The 17468-nt window shown below is 42.3% G+C and overlaps 1 protein-coding gene across 2 annotated transcripts in view; it reads left to right on the top strand.

The window, feature by feature from the left end:
* ITGA11 (integrin subunit alpha 11) overlaps positions 1-17468 on the top strand; it is a 129879-nt gene that overhangs the window by 82631 nt on the left and 29780 nt on the right. For both annotated transcript variants that reach the window (XM_044283139.1, XM_044283140.1), the window contains 4 exons: positions 1511-1596; positions 11531-11738; positions 13866-13964; positions 16144-16220. In XM_044283139.1, coding sequence (XP_044139074.1) covers positions 1511-1596; positions 11531-11738; positions 13866-13964; positions 16144-16220 — 470 coding nt within the window. The remainder of the gene's footprint in view (positions 1-1510; positions 1597-11530; positions 11739-13865; positions 13965-16143; positions 16221-17468) is intronic.

Genomic DNA, 17468 nt, shown 5'->3' on the forward strand with positions numbered 1-17468 from the left:
GGCCCATGGTGGTGGTGGGGTTATGGTATGGGCAGGCATATGTTATGGGCAGCGAACACAGGTGCATTTTAAATGCACAGAGATACCGTGACGAGATCCTGAGGCCTATTGTTGTGCCATTCATTTACGACCATCACCTCGTGTTGCAGCATGATAATGCACGGCTCCATATTGCAAGGATCTGTACACCATTCCTGGAAGCTGAAAACATCCCAGTTCTTGCATGGCCAGCATACTCACCGGACATGTCACCTATTGAGCATGTTTGGGATGCTCTGGATCGCCGTATATGACAGCGTGTTCCAGTTCCTGCTAATATTCTGCAACTTGGCACAGCTATTGAAGAGGAGTGGACCAACATTCCACAGGCCACAATCAACAACCTGATCAACTCTATGCGACGGAGATGTGTTGCACTGCATGAGGCAAATGGTGGCCACACCAGATATTGACTGGTTTTCTGACCCCACCCCCCAGTAAGGCAAAACTGTGCACATTTCAGAGTGGCCTTTTATTGTGGGCAGTCTAAGGCACACCTGTGCAATATTCATGCTGTCTAATCAGCGCCTTGATATGCCACACCTGTGAGGTGGGATGGATTATCTCGGCAAAGGAGAAGTGCTCACTAACACAGATGTAGACAGATTTGTGAACAATATTTGAAAGTAATTGGTCTTTTGTGTATGTAGAAAATGTTTCAGATCTTTGAGTTCCGCTCATGGAAAATGGGAGCAAAACCAAAAGTGTTGCGTTTATATTTTCGTTCAGTGTAAATATTACTTTGTTATAAATATATTCCCAAACAACTTTAATTTGTTATAATGGCTTGTTTTGTCTTGGGAGAAATCATTAGGAGAATTAAAATGGCCGCTGTCCTATTAGTACACACAAAACCTGTCCTAATCACACAGGAGGACAAGTTACTTCACAACTCTGAGCTGAAGAGCTGCCTCTTCCTCCTCTCTGCTCTGACTGTCAGAAATTATGGTCCTGAATGCTGTTTAATAAGATCTTCAGCTGAATCTTTGTAGGAATGCACACGGACGTCATCCGTATTTTTTTGCGGACCGCAAAATACATACGGTCGTGTGCATGAAACCTAAGGCTGTATTATACAGCCCGATTTTTCAGGCTACTGTCGGGAGAGAAGCGTTCCTTTACGGTAATTGCCGGAAAAATGGGAAGCTGAAAGAAAAAGCACCAAAAACCACACTGATATTTTCTGTGCATTTTCAAAATCCGTTGTGTGAATATCCCCTAACTTCTGCTTATAGGAAATCTCTTGTGTGATGCCGAGGATGCATTTCTGATGAGGCCATCTTGTTTAGTTACCTATTGAGCAGCTCGCCATTGCCTACCATTTATAGATTGTTGTAGATACTCACAGTCAATCACCCAGAAGAGCGGTAATATTGTCAGGGTGTGGGGTTGGGCAGGTTTCTTGTATTGCAGCTCCTCTTTTGCATTATACATGACATCTTGTGTGATTGTAACTTTTCTGCTGGTTCAGGTTCCTTTTTGGAATGGGTGTAATCAGGACGAGCGCTGCATACCCGATCTCGCCTTGGATGTGAAACACGATATCCCGACTGCACTGTGAGTGTAACACTTATGTATCAGTCACCATATACAAAGTTCATACTATCAAGCCTATTAAACAAGACACAAGGCCTGGTAGGGTTGATCCTGCTGAGTAAAAGCATGCCTGTTTTATGCACATCTATTGCACCATTAAGGAGAAATTAATCTTTTAATGCTTAAGAAAAAAGATCGCTTGTCCGGCAGCACAGATGACTACTGCGCATGTGCCACAACACCGATAATGTACAGAGAAGGCCCAATATTACATGGACAGGCAAGGGGATGTTGATGATGTCAGGTCCTGATAATCAAGGAGAGGTGGTAGTGGCCATTGCTGCACAGCGGAGAAGCTAAGGTGCACCAAGGGTCGGAGGCCTACCCCTCAGTGCACTAAAGCCCTCATGTGAATAAACATTGAACGATTAATTTCTCCTAATGGTCCAATAGATCTGGATTTAAAAAAAAAGATATCCTTTTACTTAGCAGGATCTACTCTACCCAGCATAATGCCTGGTTTGTAGGGTTGATTCTTCTGATACTGCTTTTTTATGCCTTGTACATGTATATACCTACCATTAGTGTATTAGTCTAAAAAAGGATCCTCTGCCTTAATCCTCATTCACACGTTCCATGGACATGTACTGTACATGTTCTCCACGGACAGCACACGTACCCATTCATTTTAATGTGTGTATTCACATATCCGTGTTTTTAGCACGCTCTATTTTATCAGGTGTTCACGGATCCATCACGTCCATTATAGTCTACGGGTCTGTGAAAACCACAAATGCAACTCAAAGTCATCAGTGTTTCACGGATCACTAGGGAGAGATATTTTGAAAATCATTTTCAGCTGCACAATGTCAGTGAAACACGGATGACACACGGACCGCACACGGATCCTTCATGTACATCTTTACAGAGGCATCACTGACCACCTTTTGACAGATTTGAGCACAGGCTTTATACTGAGGAGCTATTTTAGAAAATTTATGTATAAACTTGATATATCTGAAATTATTGATATTTCGATAAAAACTGGAGAACTGTGAAATTTTTTGGGGCAAATGTCAAATGGCTGCGCTTTAGTCTTGGCTACAACAGTTAAATATAAGAACACCTGCATAGCTCTTCAGTAGAGATGAGCGAATTTCATATTTTGAAATTCATTCACGCTTCGTTTGGTGGTAAAAGGTGAATTGCGTTATGGATTCCGTTACCACGGACCATAACGCAATTCTATGACGGAATGCATAACGGAATTCCTTTAGAGGCATTCCGTTATTCATTCCGTCATAATAGAAGTCTATGGGCTGCAAAACGGATCCGTCCCGTTTCCCGTTTATGCATTCCGTCATAGAATTGCGTTATAACGGAATCGATAACGCAATTCACCTTTTACCACCAAATGAAGTGTGAACAAATACTCTTCAGCCTTAATTTATTAAAATAATTGATTCCTCAATGAACTTGCCTTTAAAAGTCAGGTTTCCTGATGCAGTTTTTGAAACCAAAATCAAAAAATGGATCTTAAAAGGAGAGAAAATATTAGAAACAGATAAAACTTCCCTTTTAAGGATCCACTCCCGGTTTTCGCATCAAACATCCTGCACATGTGGCCATACTCTCAGTTTCCCCTGATGTCCACCATCCGGTGAGAGTCTGCCAACCCCACGGACGTGTCCTTGATGAATATGATTTCTTTGGGTCTTCAGGTTTGTTATTCCTGGTCACTGTCCGCAGTCAACCTCTCACCCGCAGCCATATCTATAGTAACCATAACTTTGCTGAATATAATGGCACACAGCTCATTGGCCCATGTTAACTTGAGTGCCCCTACATGTCGAGGCAAATTGTGGCAACATTTGATGCCAATAGGCTCAGTTGTGCACATCTAGCTTTAGAAAAAATCCACCTAGATCGCCAAGTGGGCACGACTTAACAGAAACCGGACATTGCCTAGCGGGAAATGGGGAGTGCCCTAAGATGCAACAATGCATCACAGTTGTGGCGTGAAACAATAGTTGGTATAAAGTTAGACAAGTTTGTCTATTGGATCTCCGTGCACCACATATATCATCCAGCCTGAGCCGGTGCGATAAATCTGGTGAAGGTCTAGACAGAATGTCTAGGATTACACCAGTGTATTTCCAGTGCAGATGGAAAAAGCATATTTTTCATAAATGTCCTCTGGAAAAAAAAAAGGTTCAGTTATTGGTTTTCCAGAGGCAAAATTGCCTTATAAGTTTAGCCTTGCTTGAATAAGTATGCCATGATATAATATATACTCATAGCACTGCTTTTGGTTAGTCTAGAGCAGGGATCGGCACGCTTCGGCACTCCAGCTGCTGTGAAACTACAACTCCCAGCATTCAAGCATGTTTGGCTGTTCTCTTAACTCCCAAAGAAGTAAATGAAGCATTCTGGGAGTTGTAGTTTCTGAAAAGCTGGCGTGCCGGAGGTTGCTGATCCGTGGTCTATAGTGTTGCAAAATCATGAGACTGGACAACCCTTTTATTAAACCAGACGTCTCATAGACACCTATGATTAAGGAGGAGCAGTCACACTGTTTCATGGTATTTCAGGTTTTGTGAAGTCAGCGGACATGGCACACAGAGGTCACTTTTTCAGATGATGTGGTGCACCCAAAATAGCGACTTAGAAAGTGCACTTCTACGGATATCTATATGCTTTAATAACACAAAATGAAATTCCCTTTTCTTCCACGAATCTTCTAATCCATATTGTTTCAGTTATGCGCACAATGAGGTGGAGGTTTATTGAGAACACATGTTTCTGTAATGTAAATGTTTCCATCAGTTCTTCTGCACGCTAACAAAAAGACACAGTAGCGCACGCTCAACTGTTTAAAGTATACTGTTACATGACCCGTCTGTCTGGAGAGGGACTATTTCACAACAGGTCTCACCGGTGGCGAAGCAGGCGGATATTAAAGGGCCAGTAAGCCAAAAGAACAAGTGTATCTATGTAAAACTATTCTCTCTGATATCTCTGGTTACCCCCTTACCAGCAGTACAATAATGGGGCATTTTCTACCCCCGACAAAGGAATATAGCCAAGCCAAATATCCATGCATAGACAGCGGATTTGGGGTGCTTCCTCTCATCAATGTGGAGTAGAATTCTGGTTGGTGGGTGAAATGCATTAAATGCGGCTTAGGGTACTTTCACACTAGCGTTAATCTTTTCCGGCATTGAGTTCCGTCCTAGGAGCTCAATACCGGGAAAAAAACGGATCAGTTTTATCCTAATGCATTCTAAATGGAGAGCAATCCGTTCAGTATGCATCAGGATGCATCAGTTCAGTCCCTCTTACGGTATTTGGCCGGAGAAAATACGGCAGCATGCTGTGGTATTTTCTCCATCCAAAATTCCGGAACACTTGCCGGAATTCCGGTTCCGGCATTATTTTTCCATTGAAATGCATTAATGCTGGATCCGGCACCAAGTGTTCTGGAAAAACGGATCCGATTTCCCAGACCTTTAAAAATGTAAAAAAAAAATATATACCGGATCCGTTTTTCCAGATGACACCCGAGAGACGGATCCGGTATTGCAATGCATTTGTGAGATGGATCCGCATCCGGATCCGTCTACAAATGCTATCTGTTTGCATACGGCTTTCCGGATCCGGCAGGCAGTTCAGACGACGGAACTGCCTGCCGGAATCGAACAACGCAAGTGTGAAATTACCCTTAGGCAGGATGCTGACTCAGGATGCTGATGAATATGGAAAGAGGTATATCACTAGCGCCACCTCTTAGAAATCGCTCCCTATTAGCCAAAATCCGATTTTCCAACAAACCTTAGGAATTGACAAAAGAATATAGTCAAGCCAGATATCCATCTGTAGACAGCTGTATGGTTATCTTTCTCGGGAGATATCCCTTTGAATATTCATTTCCCATGGATCTTTGCTAAAAAGTCTCCATACAGGATTGGTCTCTTTAACCCCTTAAGGACCCCCACAGTACATGTACGGCGCTGGTGGACGTGACATAAAGACCAGCTGATCGGGCAAGTGCAGGAGTTGATCGGGCAGGTGCAGGAGCTGTGCCCGCCCGATCAGCAGCACGGACCCGGCAGTCACTGACAGTCGGGCCCCTGCTGCATACGCCGGCATCAGTGAAAACACAGATGCCAGCGTATTAACCCCTTGTATGCCGCGGTCAAAGCTGACCGCAGCATGCAGAGGGTTTGCGGAGACTATCTCCATCAGGTGACAGCGCTGCAGTGATGGGGACCCGATGGCAGAGAAGGCAGCCTGATGCCTTCCATAGGCATCAAGGCTGTGCTTTCTAAGGAAGCCTATGAGATCCATTCCCATAGGCTGGGTCTCACAGGCAGGCTGTCAGCATACAAGCTGACAGTCAATGCATTACAATACAGGATGTATTGTATTGCATTGCAGAGGGGATCAGACCCCAGAAGTTGAATTCCCAGAGTGGGACAAAAAAAAAAAAAGTAAAAAGAAAGGAAATCATAATAAAAAAAATAAAGTTTCAAGTAAAAGCCCCTTTCCCAAAATAAAACACATAAAACTGTAAAGAAAAATAGAAAAAAGAAAAGAAAAACAGACATATGGGGCATTGTCTTGTCCGTAACGACTGGTTCTATAAAAATATCAAATGATTCACTCCCTAACCTGAACGCCGTAGAAAAATTAAATAAAAACTATGCTAAAAAATTTTTTGTCAGCTTACATCACAAAAAGTGATCAAAAAGTCATACGCACCCTAAAATAGTACCAATCAAACCATCATCCTGCAAAAAATTAGACCCTACCTATGACAGTCGCCCAAAAAATTAAAAATAACTATGGCTCTCAGAATATGGAGACACTAAAACATTATTTTTTTTGTTTTGTTTCAAAAATGCTTTTATTGTGTTAAAAGTGAAAAAAAAAACGGTGTCAAAAAGACACAAAAAAGTAATACCAAGCTATCAAAAAGTCATACCCACCCCAAAATAGTACCAATTAAACAGTCATCCCATCCCGAAAAAAATTAGCCCCTACATAAAATATAAGCCCCTACATAATAAAAAAACAATGGCTCTCAGAATATGGAGACACTAAAAAATAATTTTTTCAAAAATGTCGCGTCCAAATAAACCAGCTCTATAAAAATAGCACATGATCTAACCTGTCAGATGAACATTGTAAAAAAACAAAAAATTAAAACGGTGCCAAAACAGCTATTTTGTTACCCTGCCTCACAAAAAGTGCAATATACAGGTCCTTCTCAAAAAATTAGCATATTGTGATAAAGTTCATTATTTTCTGTAATGTACTGATAAACATTAGACTTTCATATATTTTAGATTCATTACACACAACTGAAGTAGTTCAAGCCTTTTATTGTTTTAATATTGATGATTTTGGCATACAGTGTTACGGCTGAGGATGGGGGAAACCCTCAGCCGTGTGATGCCAGATGATGTTATGGCTGCTCGGCCAGGACAACAGGATAGGGAGCAGGTCATCTCCTACAGCGTCCCTAACCTGACCCTAACTCCTATCTGCATGGGCCGACCTTAAAGGTAGGAGGACCCATGCGCAGGAACCTAGGAGCCCTGACTTACCCCCTGTCCGGTCCCTAGCTAGGAGTCAGGGTAAGACAACCTACTCCTCCTAGGCACGGAGGAGCAGGAGTCTCAATGGCCAAGCTGCTGGAAAAGGGGGAACATAAACAGCTCTATGGATATGGCAGGTGAACAAGGAGTTCCACCTACCTGCCACCGCCTTGCTGACTGGATCCCTGTGCTGGCAAGGGGAAGATCACAACGCATCCACATACAGGGACCCAGATCCATAGCTGCACAAAATCACAAGGAAACATCAAATAGACTTCACACATAACTAGACATAAACTTAAACGTGACATAATGGTTATGACCACAGAGGTGGCTCTCACTGGCAGGTAGAAAATACAGGAGGCTGCTCCAGCAAAGCATGGCTGAAGCAACCTCCAGACCTGGGAAAACAGTGAGGCTTTATAGGCCAAGAAGCCACACCCCACAGTCGGACACACCCAGTGACACACACACACTGGGAAGGGAGTTAACCCTTCCAGCACCAGAGAAGGGAAACACACATTAAAGGGAAAGTGTCCAACTCACTAACACACACTGTGGCTGTTGCCGCAGGCAACGACATGGGTGGCACTCATGTCCTGGGAGTCAGCCCGAAGGCCGGGACACTGCCACCACATGTACATCATACCAAACGTTGCCACGGGCAGCCACAGTGAAAGGAAAATGTCCGTGCGCAGCAAACATAAAACACAGTGCACACCAGACATACAAAAGTGCATACACACACGCACACAACTCCAAGGGAACCGCACACATCACTGTTGTCCGCGGCAACCGCACTTGAGGCAAACAACATCATGCCTCAAGCTGCGGTTGAAACAACAACCCAAACCGCGGGCAACTGTATGCGGCTCCCAAGGAGTCACGGCCATAACCGTGGCCGTGACATACAGCTCATGAAAACCCAAAATTCCTATCTAAAAAAATTAGCATATAATGAAAAGGTTCTCTAAACAAGCTATTAACCTAATCATCTGAATCAACTAATTAACTCGAAACACCTGCAAAAGATTCCTGAGGCTTTTAAAAACTCCCAGCCTGGTTCATTACTCAAAACCGCAATCATGGGTAAGACTGCCGACCTGACTGCTGTCCAGAAGGCCATCATTGACACCCTCAAGCAAGAGGGTAAGACACAGAAAGAAATTTCTGAACGAATAGGCTGTTCCCAGAGTGCTGTATCAAGGCACCTCAGTGGGAAGTCTGTGGGAAGTAAAAAGTGTGGCAGAAAACGCTGCACAACGAGAAGAGGTGACCGGACCCTGAGGAAGATTGTGGAGAAGGACCGATTCCAGACCTTGGGGGACCTGCGGAAGCAGTGGACTGAGTCTGGAGTAGAAACATCCAGAGCCACCGTGTACCGGCGTGTGCAGGAAATGGGCTACAGGTGCCGCATTCCCCAGGTCAAGCCCCTTTTGAACCAGAAACAGCGGCAGAAGCGCCTGACCTGGGCTACAGAGAAGCAGCACTGGACTGTTGCTCAGTGGTCCAAAGTACTTTTTTCGGATGAAAGCAAATTTTGCCCGTCATTCGGAAATCAAGGTGCCAGAGTCTGGAGGAAGACTGGGGAGAGGGAAATGCCAAAATGCCTGAAGTCCAGTGTCAAGTACCCACAGTCAGTGATGGTCTGGGGTGCCATGTCAGCTGCTGGTGTTGGTCCACTGTGTTTTATCAAAGGCAGGGTCAATGCAGCTAGCTATCAGGAGATTTTGGAGCACTTCATGCTTCCATCTGCTGAAAAGCTTTATGGAGATGAAGATTTCATTTTTCAGCACGACCTGGCACCTGCTCACAGTGCCAAAACCACTGGTAAATGATTTACTGACCATGGTATTACTATGCTCAATTGGCCTGCCAACTCTCCTGACCTGAACCCCATAGAGAATCTGTGGGATATTGGGAAGAGAAAGTTGAGAGACGCAAGACCCAACACTCTGGATGAGCTTTAGGCCGCTATCAAAGCATCCTGGGCCTCCATAACACCTCAGCAGTGCCACAGGCTGATTGCCTCCATGCCATGCCGCATTGAAGCAGTCATTTCTGCAAAAGGATTCCCGACCAAGTATTGAGTGCATAACTGAACATAATTATTTGAAGGTTGAATTTTTTTGTATTAAAAACACTTTTCTTTTATTGGTCAGATGAAATATGCAAATTTTTTGAGATAGGAAATTTAGGTTTTCATGAGCTGTATGCCAAAATCATCAATATTAAAACAATAAAAGGCTTGAACTACTTCAGTTGGTGTGTAATGAATCTAAAATATATGAAAGTCTAATGTTTATCAGTACATTACAGAAAATAATAAACTTTAACACAATATGCAAATTATTTTAGAAGGACCTGTAGAGCAACCAAAAATCATATGTACCCTAAAATAGTACCAACAAAACTGCCACCCTGTCCCGTAGTTTCCAAAATGGGGTCACTTTTTTGGAGTTTCTGCTCTAGGGTTCTGCTCTAGGGGTGCATCAGGGGGGTCTTCAAATGTGACATGGCAACTTAAAATTATCCTAGTCAAATCTGCCTATCAAAAAACATATGGCGCTCCTTTCCTTCTGCACCCCGGCATGTGCCCATACAACAGTTTATGTAAACTACAGCATCAGGGTAATAAATATTGAGTTTTTTTTTGGCTGTTAACCCTTGCTTTGTTACCGGGGAAAATGGATTAAAATGGAAAAACTGCCCAAAAAGTTATTTTTTGGCAGAAATTATGAAATTTTATCTACATTTTCCTTTTATTCTTGAGAAACACCTAAAGGGTTAACAAAGTTTGTAAAATCAGTTTTGAATACCTTGAGGGGTCATTTATGGGTGGTTTCTAATATGTAAGACTTACAAAGTGACTTCAGACCTGAACTGGTCCTTAAAAAAGTGGGTTTTAGAAATTTTTTGCTAAAGAAAAATGCTTCTAAACTTCGAAGCCTTCTAACATCCCCCCAAAAATTTAATGTCATTCACAAAATGATCCAAACATAAAGTAGACATATGGGAAATGTAAAGTAATAACTATTATATGAGGTATCACTATCTGTTTTAAAAGCAGCATTGAAATTTGGAAAGTTGCGAATTTTTCCAATTTCTTGGTAAATTTGGGATTTTTTTAAATAAAAATGAAAAAAATTGGCTGAAATTTACCACTATCATGAAGTACAATGTGTCACGAGAAAACAATCTCAGAATGGTTTGGGTAAGTAAAAGCGTTCCAAAGTTATTACCACATAAAGTGACAAATGTCAAATTTCCAAAAAAGAGGTTAAGGAGATTCAGCACCCTGCCTAAGTCACATTTAAGGCATTGCACCCAGCCAGAATCTTACTCTGTACTGTCTATGGATGAATACCTTGCTTGGCTATATTCCCTTGTCAATTCTCAAAGCTTGTTGGAAAGCCAGATTTTGACTCATAGGGAGCCACTTCCAAGAGGTGGCACTGGTGGTGAGATGGTTTTCTTTCTTGGGAGATACCTCTTAGCATATTTGTTTTCCATGGAGCACTTACAGTAAGTCTCTATACAGGACTAATCTCTTTAAGGAGATTCAACACCCTGCCTAAGCCACATTTAAGGCATTGCAGACATCTGGATTGGCTATATTCCTTTGTCAAATACCAAGGCTTGTTGGAAACTGGAGCCATAAAGGGAGTCACTTCCAAGAGGTGGGGCTGGTGAGATGGTTCTCTAACTTGAGAGATACCTCTTTGCAAGATCTAGGTCAATACTCTCCAACCTGTGGTCCAGCTGCTGCAAAACTAACTCTGAACATATCATAATAGCTTGGTTCCTAGGGCATGCTGAGAATTTTAGTAAGATCTGGACCACATGTTGGAGACCACACTATAGATTACACCTCTTCATGCAATACAATTCTATATTTTATGTATTATATCCTAGTATGATGCCCTTTTGAACAGACATTTATAGGGCTTGTTTTGAGTCCATAGAGTCTGGGCCAGTTTCCTGATATGACATCCATGTTTATAGGCACCTAGAACATAATCTGGCAAATCTGATTTATCTACATCTCACCAAATGCTAGCTTTCTTACAAACACTCAATGTGTAATGTAGCTCAGGACGCCCGTTCTTTTCCAAGAATTACATTTTCTAAATATTAAGAGACTGGAAAACCGTAAATAGGCATATTCTGTTCCACTTAAATAATTAACGGAAGACAGACTGTACAGCAGAGTAATAATGTCAAGCTTATTTTGGAATTGTGGTAATGCTAAGCTATATGAAAGGTCATGCTGATCTCGGTGAGTAGTCCAGATTATGGTCTTTTGGAGTTTATCAGCTTGTTGTATTTCTGACATTTCTATTTTTCATGCTCAGGGAGTTCTGCCAGCGCTCTCTCAGAAGATCTCCTTCAGACTGCACCTTTTTTTCTCGTTCTTTCGACAACTCTGTCTTCATCATTGAAGGAAATAGAAGGCGAGTGGCCCTGGAAGTCACCTTAGAAAACCGAGGGGAGAATGCATATAGCACTGTACTCAACATTTCCTACTCTCGGAACCTCCAGTTTGCCAGTCTGATCACCAAGGTGAACGCATACTGACATTTTTATAGATTCTCTTATAGGTGGTGGATTTTATTAACAGACCCATAGATAATTGACAAGCTGTGAGATAATGCTTGCAGAAGACAGGAAGGTTCATATTAAAGGAAATGTGTCACCTATAATTTATTCTGCAAGTTAAAATCTGTTAGCGACACATATACTTTTTCCTAATCTGTTTTGTATTCTGATTGTAGATTATTTAATTTCCTAAACTTTATTTTGGGGGCGGCCATCTTCCCTTAGCTGTTGTTAACAACATTTAGAGATAAGCCACCATGGGCCAAAAACACAGTGTGTCCTTCTTGTGTTCTAATGAAGCGATGACCTTAGGAGAAGCGTTACCAATATTGGTGTATTTGGGGGGTACTATTTCTCCTTGGGGAGAGAGCGCCTTAGTCGGCATGAGGAGACCTATCCGCCATACATGTTCCTCTGGAATTATGGGAAAAAAAGGATGCAAATTAGCTCTTAAAAACTCTGCCTCTAATGCCACCAGATGTAAGGCAGCTATCCTATAAGTCAAGAAGAGTACCGCCCCAATACTGACTTGGCCTCTCACCCTGTTCAGCCAGTACTCTCTGCACTGCACTGATGAGGGCAATCACCCCGAAACAGCAGTCTACAGATGAGGTGCTGGCTTATTTAATATCCGAGTCATGTCTCAAGGCCTATTTAAAGTTGTCCTGAACATTGACTTACAGTATAGCTGCCTTACATCTGGTGGCATTAGAGGCAGAGCTTGTTAAAAGCTCATTTGCCTCCCTTTCTTCCCAATATTGGGGTACTGACCCTGGAAATGCTGGAGAGCATAGCGAGGCTAAGAGTGTACTTGTGTGTTGTCTAATGCAAGGTGTCTCGTCAGCCTGATAGGACGAGTGGTGGCAACTAAAATTGCTTAGATTTGGATGACAGAATGCTGACAGAGGAAGGCCTAGCGTGACCCTGCCAGCTTCAATCTTGACTCTAAGGCCCCTTTCACACGGGCATTCAGTTTTGACTGCGATTGCGTTCCGATGTTCAGTTTTTATCACGCGGGTGCAATGCGTTTTGCATGTGCGTGATAAAAAACTGAATGTGGTACCCAGACTTCTTCACTGAAGTTCAGGTTTGGGTTAGGTGTTCTATAGATTGATATAAGTCAATTTAATGTATTATTTTCCCTTATAACATGGTTATAAGGGAAGATAATAGCATTCTGAATACAGAATGCTCACTAAAATGTGGCTTGAGGGGTTTAAAAAAATAAATAAAAATTAACTCACCTCATCCTCTTGTTCGCGCAGCCGGCATGTCTTCTTTCTTCTTCTTTCAGGACCTGCAAAAGGACCTTTGATGACGTAATCGCGTTCACCACTTGGTGAGCGTGGTGACGTCAGCACAGGTCCTGCTGAATGAAGATAGAAGGATCTTCTATCTTCATTCAGAAGGACCTGCGTTGACGTCACCAAGCTCACCATGTGGTTATCGCGATTACATCATCAAAGGTCCTTTTGCAGGTCCTGAAAGAAGAAGAAAGAAGACATGTCGGCTGCGCGAACAAGAGGATGAGGTGAGTTAATTTTTATTTATTTTTTTAAACCCCTCAAGCCACATTTTAGTGAGCATTCTGTATTCAGAATGCTATTATTTTCCCTTATAACCATGTTATAAGGGAAAATAATACATTAAATGCACTTATATCAATTTACTTACATCATCTCCTAGCAACCATGCGTGAAAATCGCACTGCATCCGCACTTGCTTGCGGATGCTTGCGATATTCACGCAGCCCCATTGATTTCTATGGGGCCTGCTTTGCGTGAAAAACGCAGAATATAGAACATGCTGAGATTTTCACGCAACGCACAAGTGATGCGTGAAAATCACCGCTGATCTGAACAGCCCCATTGAAGTGAATGGGTCAGGATTCAGTGCGGGTGCAATGCATTCACCTCACGCATTACACCTGCGTGGAATTCTCGCCCGTGTGAAAGGCGCTTAAGTCATGATCCTGACAGTGCTTATATGGACAATTTTTTGTAGAGTGTATGACCATATGCTATATGGTCACACAGGGCGTCCCTCATCATAATGACTGTAAATTCACTTTTGTGTCTTTTTTTTCCGCAGGAAGAATCAGACATTAAGATTGAATGCAAAAATAGTGAACATATGCCTAATAGCAAGATCTGCAATGTTAGTTTCCCGTTTTTCAGAGCCAAGGCCAAGGTAGGTATAGAATTGTCGTTGTCTGGAATGACTGATCTAGATTGGCATGTTATACTTAGGCCGCTTTCACACAGTCAGCATTTGGTCAGTGTTTGTTCAGTGATTTTCATCAGTGATTGTGAGACAAAACCAGGTGCGTGTCAAAAACATATAACAGGTGCTAGTTTTTTAATTTTACCTTATCTTTGTGTAGCCTCCACAAACTCTATGTAGCGTGGTTTTGTCTCACAATCACTGATGGAAATCACTGATCAAACACTGACCAAACACTGACTCTGTGAAAGCAGCCTTACTGTTCTAAATTGTCACTCTGAGCACAGTTTAGGTACTATTATAATGAAAATCTATCTTTTTAGTTTGAAGAATAAGACATTTTAGATATTTAACATGTTTAGCACAAACTCCATCCTTCAATTTCTGCAGAACAGTTACAGTTCTCACATGGTGAGACGAACACAGTTGACCGAAGATGAATATGTACCTGCAGATAATGAGGGCAGCTCGTTAGGGTGCATTCACACGACCGTATAAATAGATCCACATCCGTTCTGCAAATTTGTGGAACAGGTGCGGACCCATTCATTTCAATGGGGCCACAAAAGATGAGGACAGCACACCGTGTGCTGTCCGCATCCGTTGTCCCATTCCGTGGCCCCGCAAAAAAAGATAGAGCATGTCCTATTCTTGTCCGCAACCGCAGACAAACTTAGGCATTCTCTATATAGCGCTGGCCATGTGCGGTCTGCAAATTGCGGAATGCACACAGCCGGTATCTGTGCTTTGCGGATATGCAATTCGCGGACCGCAAAACACTTACAGTCGTGTGAATGCCAAGCCTGTGGATTTGGGTGGTCCAGGGAATTGCTCAGTTCACTCTTAGTTTTATAATTTCAGATTATGGGATGCATGGAGAAAAGATAGAGAAGGCTGCTTATAGTAGCTGTTTTTGAAGAACTTTGGTTCTTTATTATCTCCTCACTCTAGACATAACTATAGTCAGTTCCGGACAGTTCCCTATTCTAAAGTTCAGTTCTGGAATGAGTTTAGCTAACGGCTCCCATACACATGGATATTGACAACTGAACCATTGTATGGGGAGCTCTATTTTTTTTTAAAAAAAGACTATAGAAAATCCAAAAATATTCAATTTTCATGGTCCACAAGATTTCACATGAAATGGCTATATTTATTTTGCTTATAGTGGTTGTCACATCTTGGACATTGGGTGCCCACAACGTCTGATAGGTGTGGGTACCACCTCTTGGAACCTGCAAAGAGCTGGAGGGTGCACTGTACATGCGCTGAAGCCCTCCATTCATTTCTGTGGGTCTGATAAAAAATAATTGAGCGCTGGCTCAGCTATTTCCATAAGCCCCATAGAAGTGACTGGAGTCACGGCCACGTTTGCGTCGTGCGCCTCCGGTTCATTTCTATGGGACTTTCGAAAATTTTGCTACTCCCATAGAAATGAATGGAAGGCAGCAGTGCATGTGTGTTGTGCCCATCTGTCACTTTGCGGGTTCCGTTCTAAGGATAGGTGTGGGTTCCAGAGGTGGGCCCCAAACCTATCAGACATTGGAGGCATATCCTAGCAATATGTCCCCAATGTCCAAGAGGGGACAACCCCTTTAAAGGGTTGTTTTTTAATGAAACAAACCATTTTCCATGTCTTATTGGGGCATGTGGAAATCAAAGAGACTCACCATAACCATCTCTCTATGTGATGGACTTGCTCCTGTATCATATGGTCGGTCAATAATTTAGATGAGCACAATGCTACATTCCTCATGCAGTGACCACTTCAGTTTCCACTGGTTATACCAGCTGATCATTGGTGGTTACTGAAGATGAAGACCCCCAGTTGGTCTGGGGTCAACTTCAATTATATTTTTGGCTTTCAATGAAGAGACAACCTCTTAGAATGGGAGAAATCATTATATTCCCTAAAGACTATGATTCTCCTGAGGCAAGTAGCATCAAATGGAATCCTTTGCCTAGCCCCTTCATTAGTCAGCTATGTTAAAGGACTGCACAAATCTCTTCTAAAAAGCTTTGTTCATTTGGGGAAATAAAACAAAGATCGTTCAGAAGAACTAAGTTCTAGCTCAAGAGGTGCATGGAATGTGTGAGGTGGGCTGTCAATATGTGTTACTGATCCCAGGGTATATATTCCTAACAGGTGGCCTTCCGGCTGGACTTTGAATTCAGCAAATATGTTTTTCTTCCATCTCTGCAAATACACCTTGTAGCAAGCAGGTACGTTTTGTGATGTCTATAGTCTTTAAAATGGTCTAGGACAAGGAGGATGTGCTTAGGGGTAGGAATAGTTGGAGGCACATTGAGGGGACATATGAAGAGAGCAAGAATGGGGCACTAAAGAATGGAGCCAGAAGAGAAGCTACAGAAAGTCAGTGGACCCTCCTAAAGTAGTACTAGGGTGGCCGGTCAGCACCCTCAACTGAGAACTACACATATAGGTTTAATGAAAATGAAGAAGTTGTCAAAATATTATAATACATTAGAATCATATTTAGTATGTGTGGAACACGCAGGGCAATTAAAACGAGTTCTATAAATCACCATCTAGTAGTCATTAGGGATGAGCAAACTTGTGTTTTCAAGTTCGGCGTACAAGGTTTGGGTTATCTAAGAATTCCGTTATGGATTCCGCTACCACAGACCATAAGTTATGGTCAGTGGTAGCGGAATCCATAAAGTAATTGTTAGATAACCCGAACCTTGTACGCCGAACTTGAAAACACAAGTTCGCTCAAAACTAGTAGTCATCAAAATACTCCAGAATCTCCCCAGCCCAAAAGCAAAGGTCTGAGCATAGAGCAAATCAGGCTCATCTGATGCATGATAATCCTGAATATTTGATAATCTGCCAATTAGAAGGTCCCTTACTAAAAGAAATAGAGTATTTTTAAACATAAAAAATGAGGGCTACACAATATAAAACGGCATCTTTTTCCTATAAAACTCAGTATATTATAAAAAGTGATTAGTTTACTATTCAGTAACTTGACTATCACAAGTGATCCGAGTTATCAGTACCCTATATAATTGTACTATGTCAGTAATACACCTGTACGCTATGTGAGTACTATGTCAGTAATACACCTGTACGCTATGTGAGTACTATGTCAGTAATACACCTGTACGCTATGTGAGCACTATGTCTGTAATACACCTGTACGCTATGTGAGTACCATGTCTGTAATACACCTGTACACTATGAGAGCACCATGTCTGTAATACACCGGTACGCCATGTGAGCACTATGTCTGCAATACACCTGTACGCCATGTGAGCACTATGTCTGTAATACACCTGTACGCCATGTGAGCACTATGTCTGTAATACACCTGTACGCTATGTGAGCACCATGTCTGTAATACACCTGTACACTATGTGAGTACCATGTCTGCAATACACCTGTATGCCATGTGAGCACTATGTCTGTAATACACCTGTACGCCATGTGAGCACTATGTCTGTAAT

Source organism: Bufo gargarizans, chromosome 2, assembly GCF_014858855.1.
Source record: "Bufo gargarizans isolate SCDJY-AF-19 chromosome 2, ASM1485885v1, whole genome shotgun sequence".
NCBI lineage: Eukaryota > Metazoa > Chordata > Amphibia > Anura > Bufonidae > Bufo > Bufo gargarizans.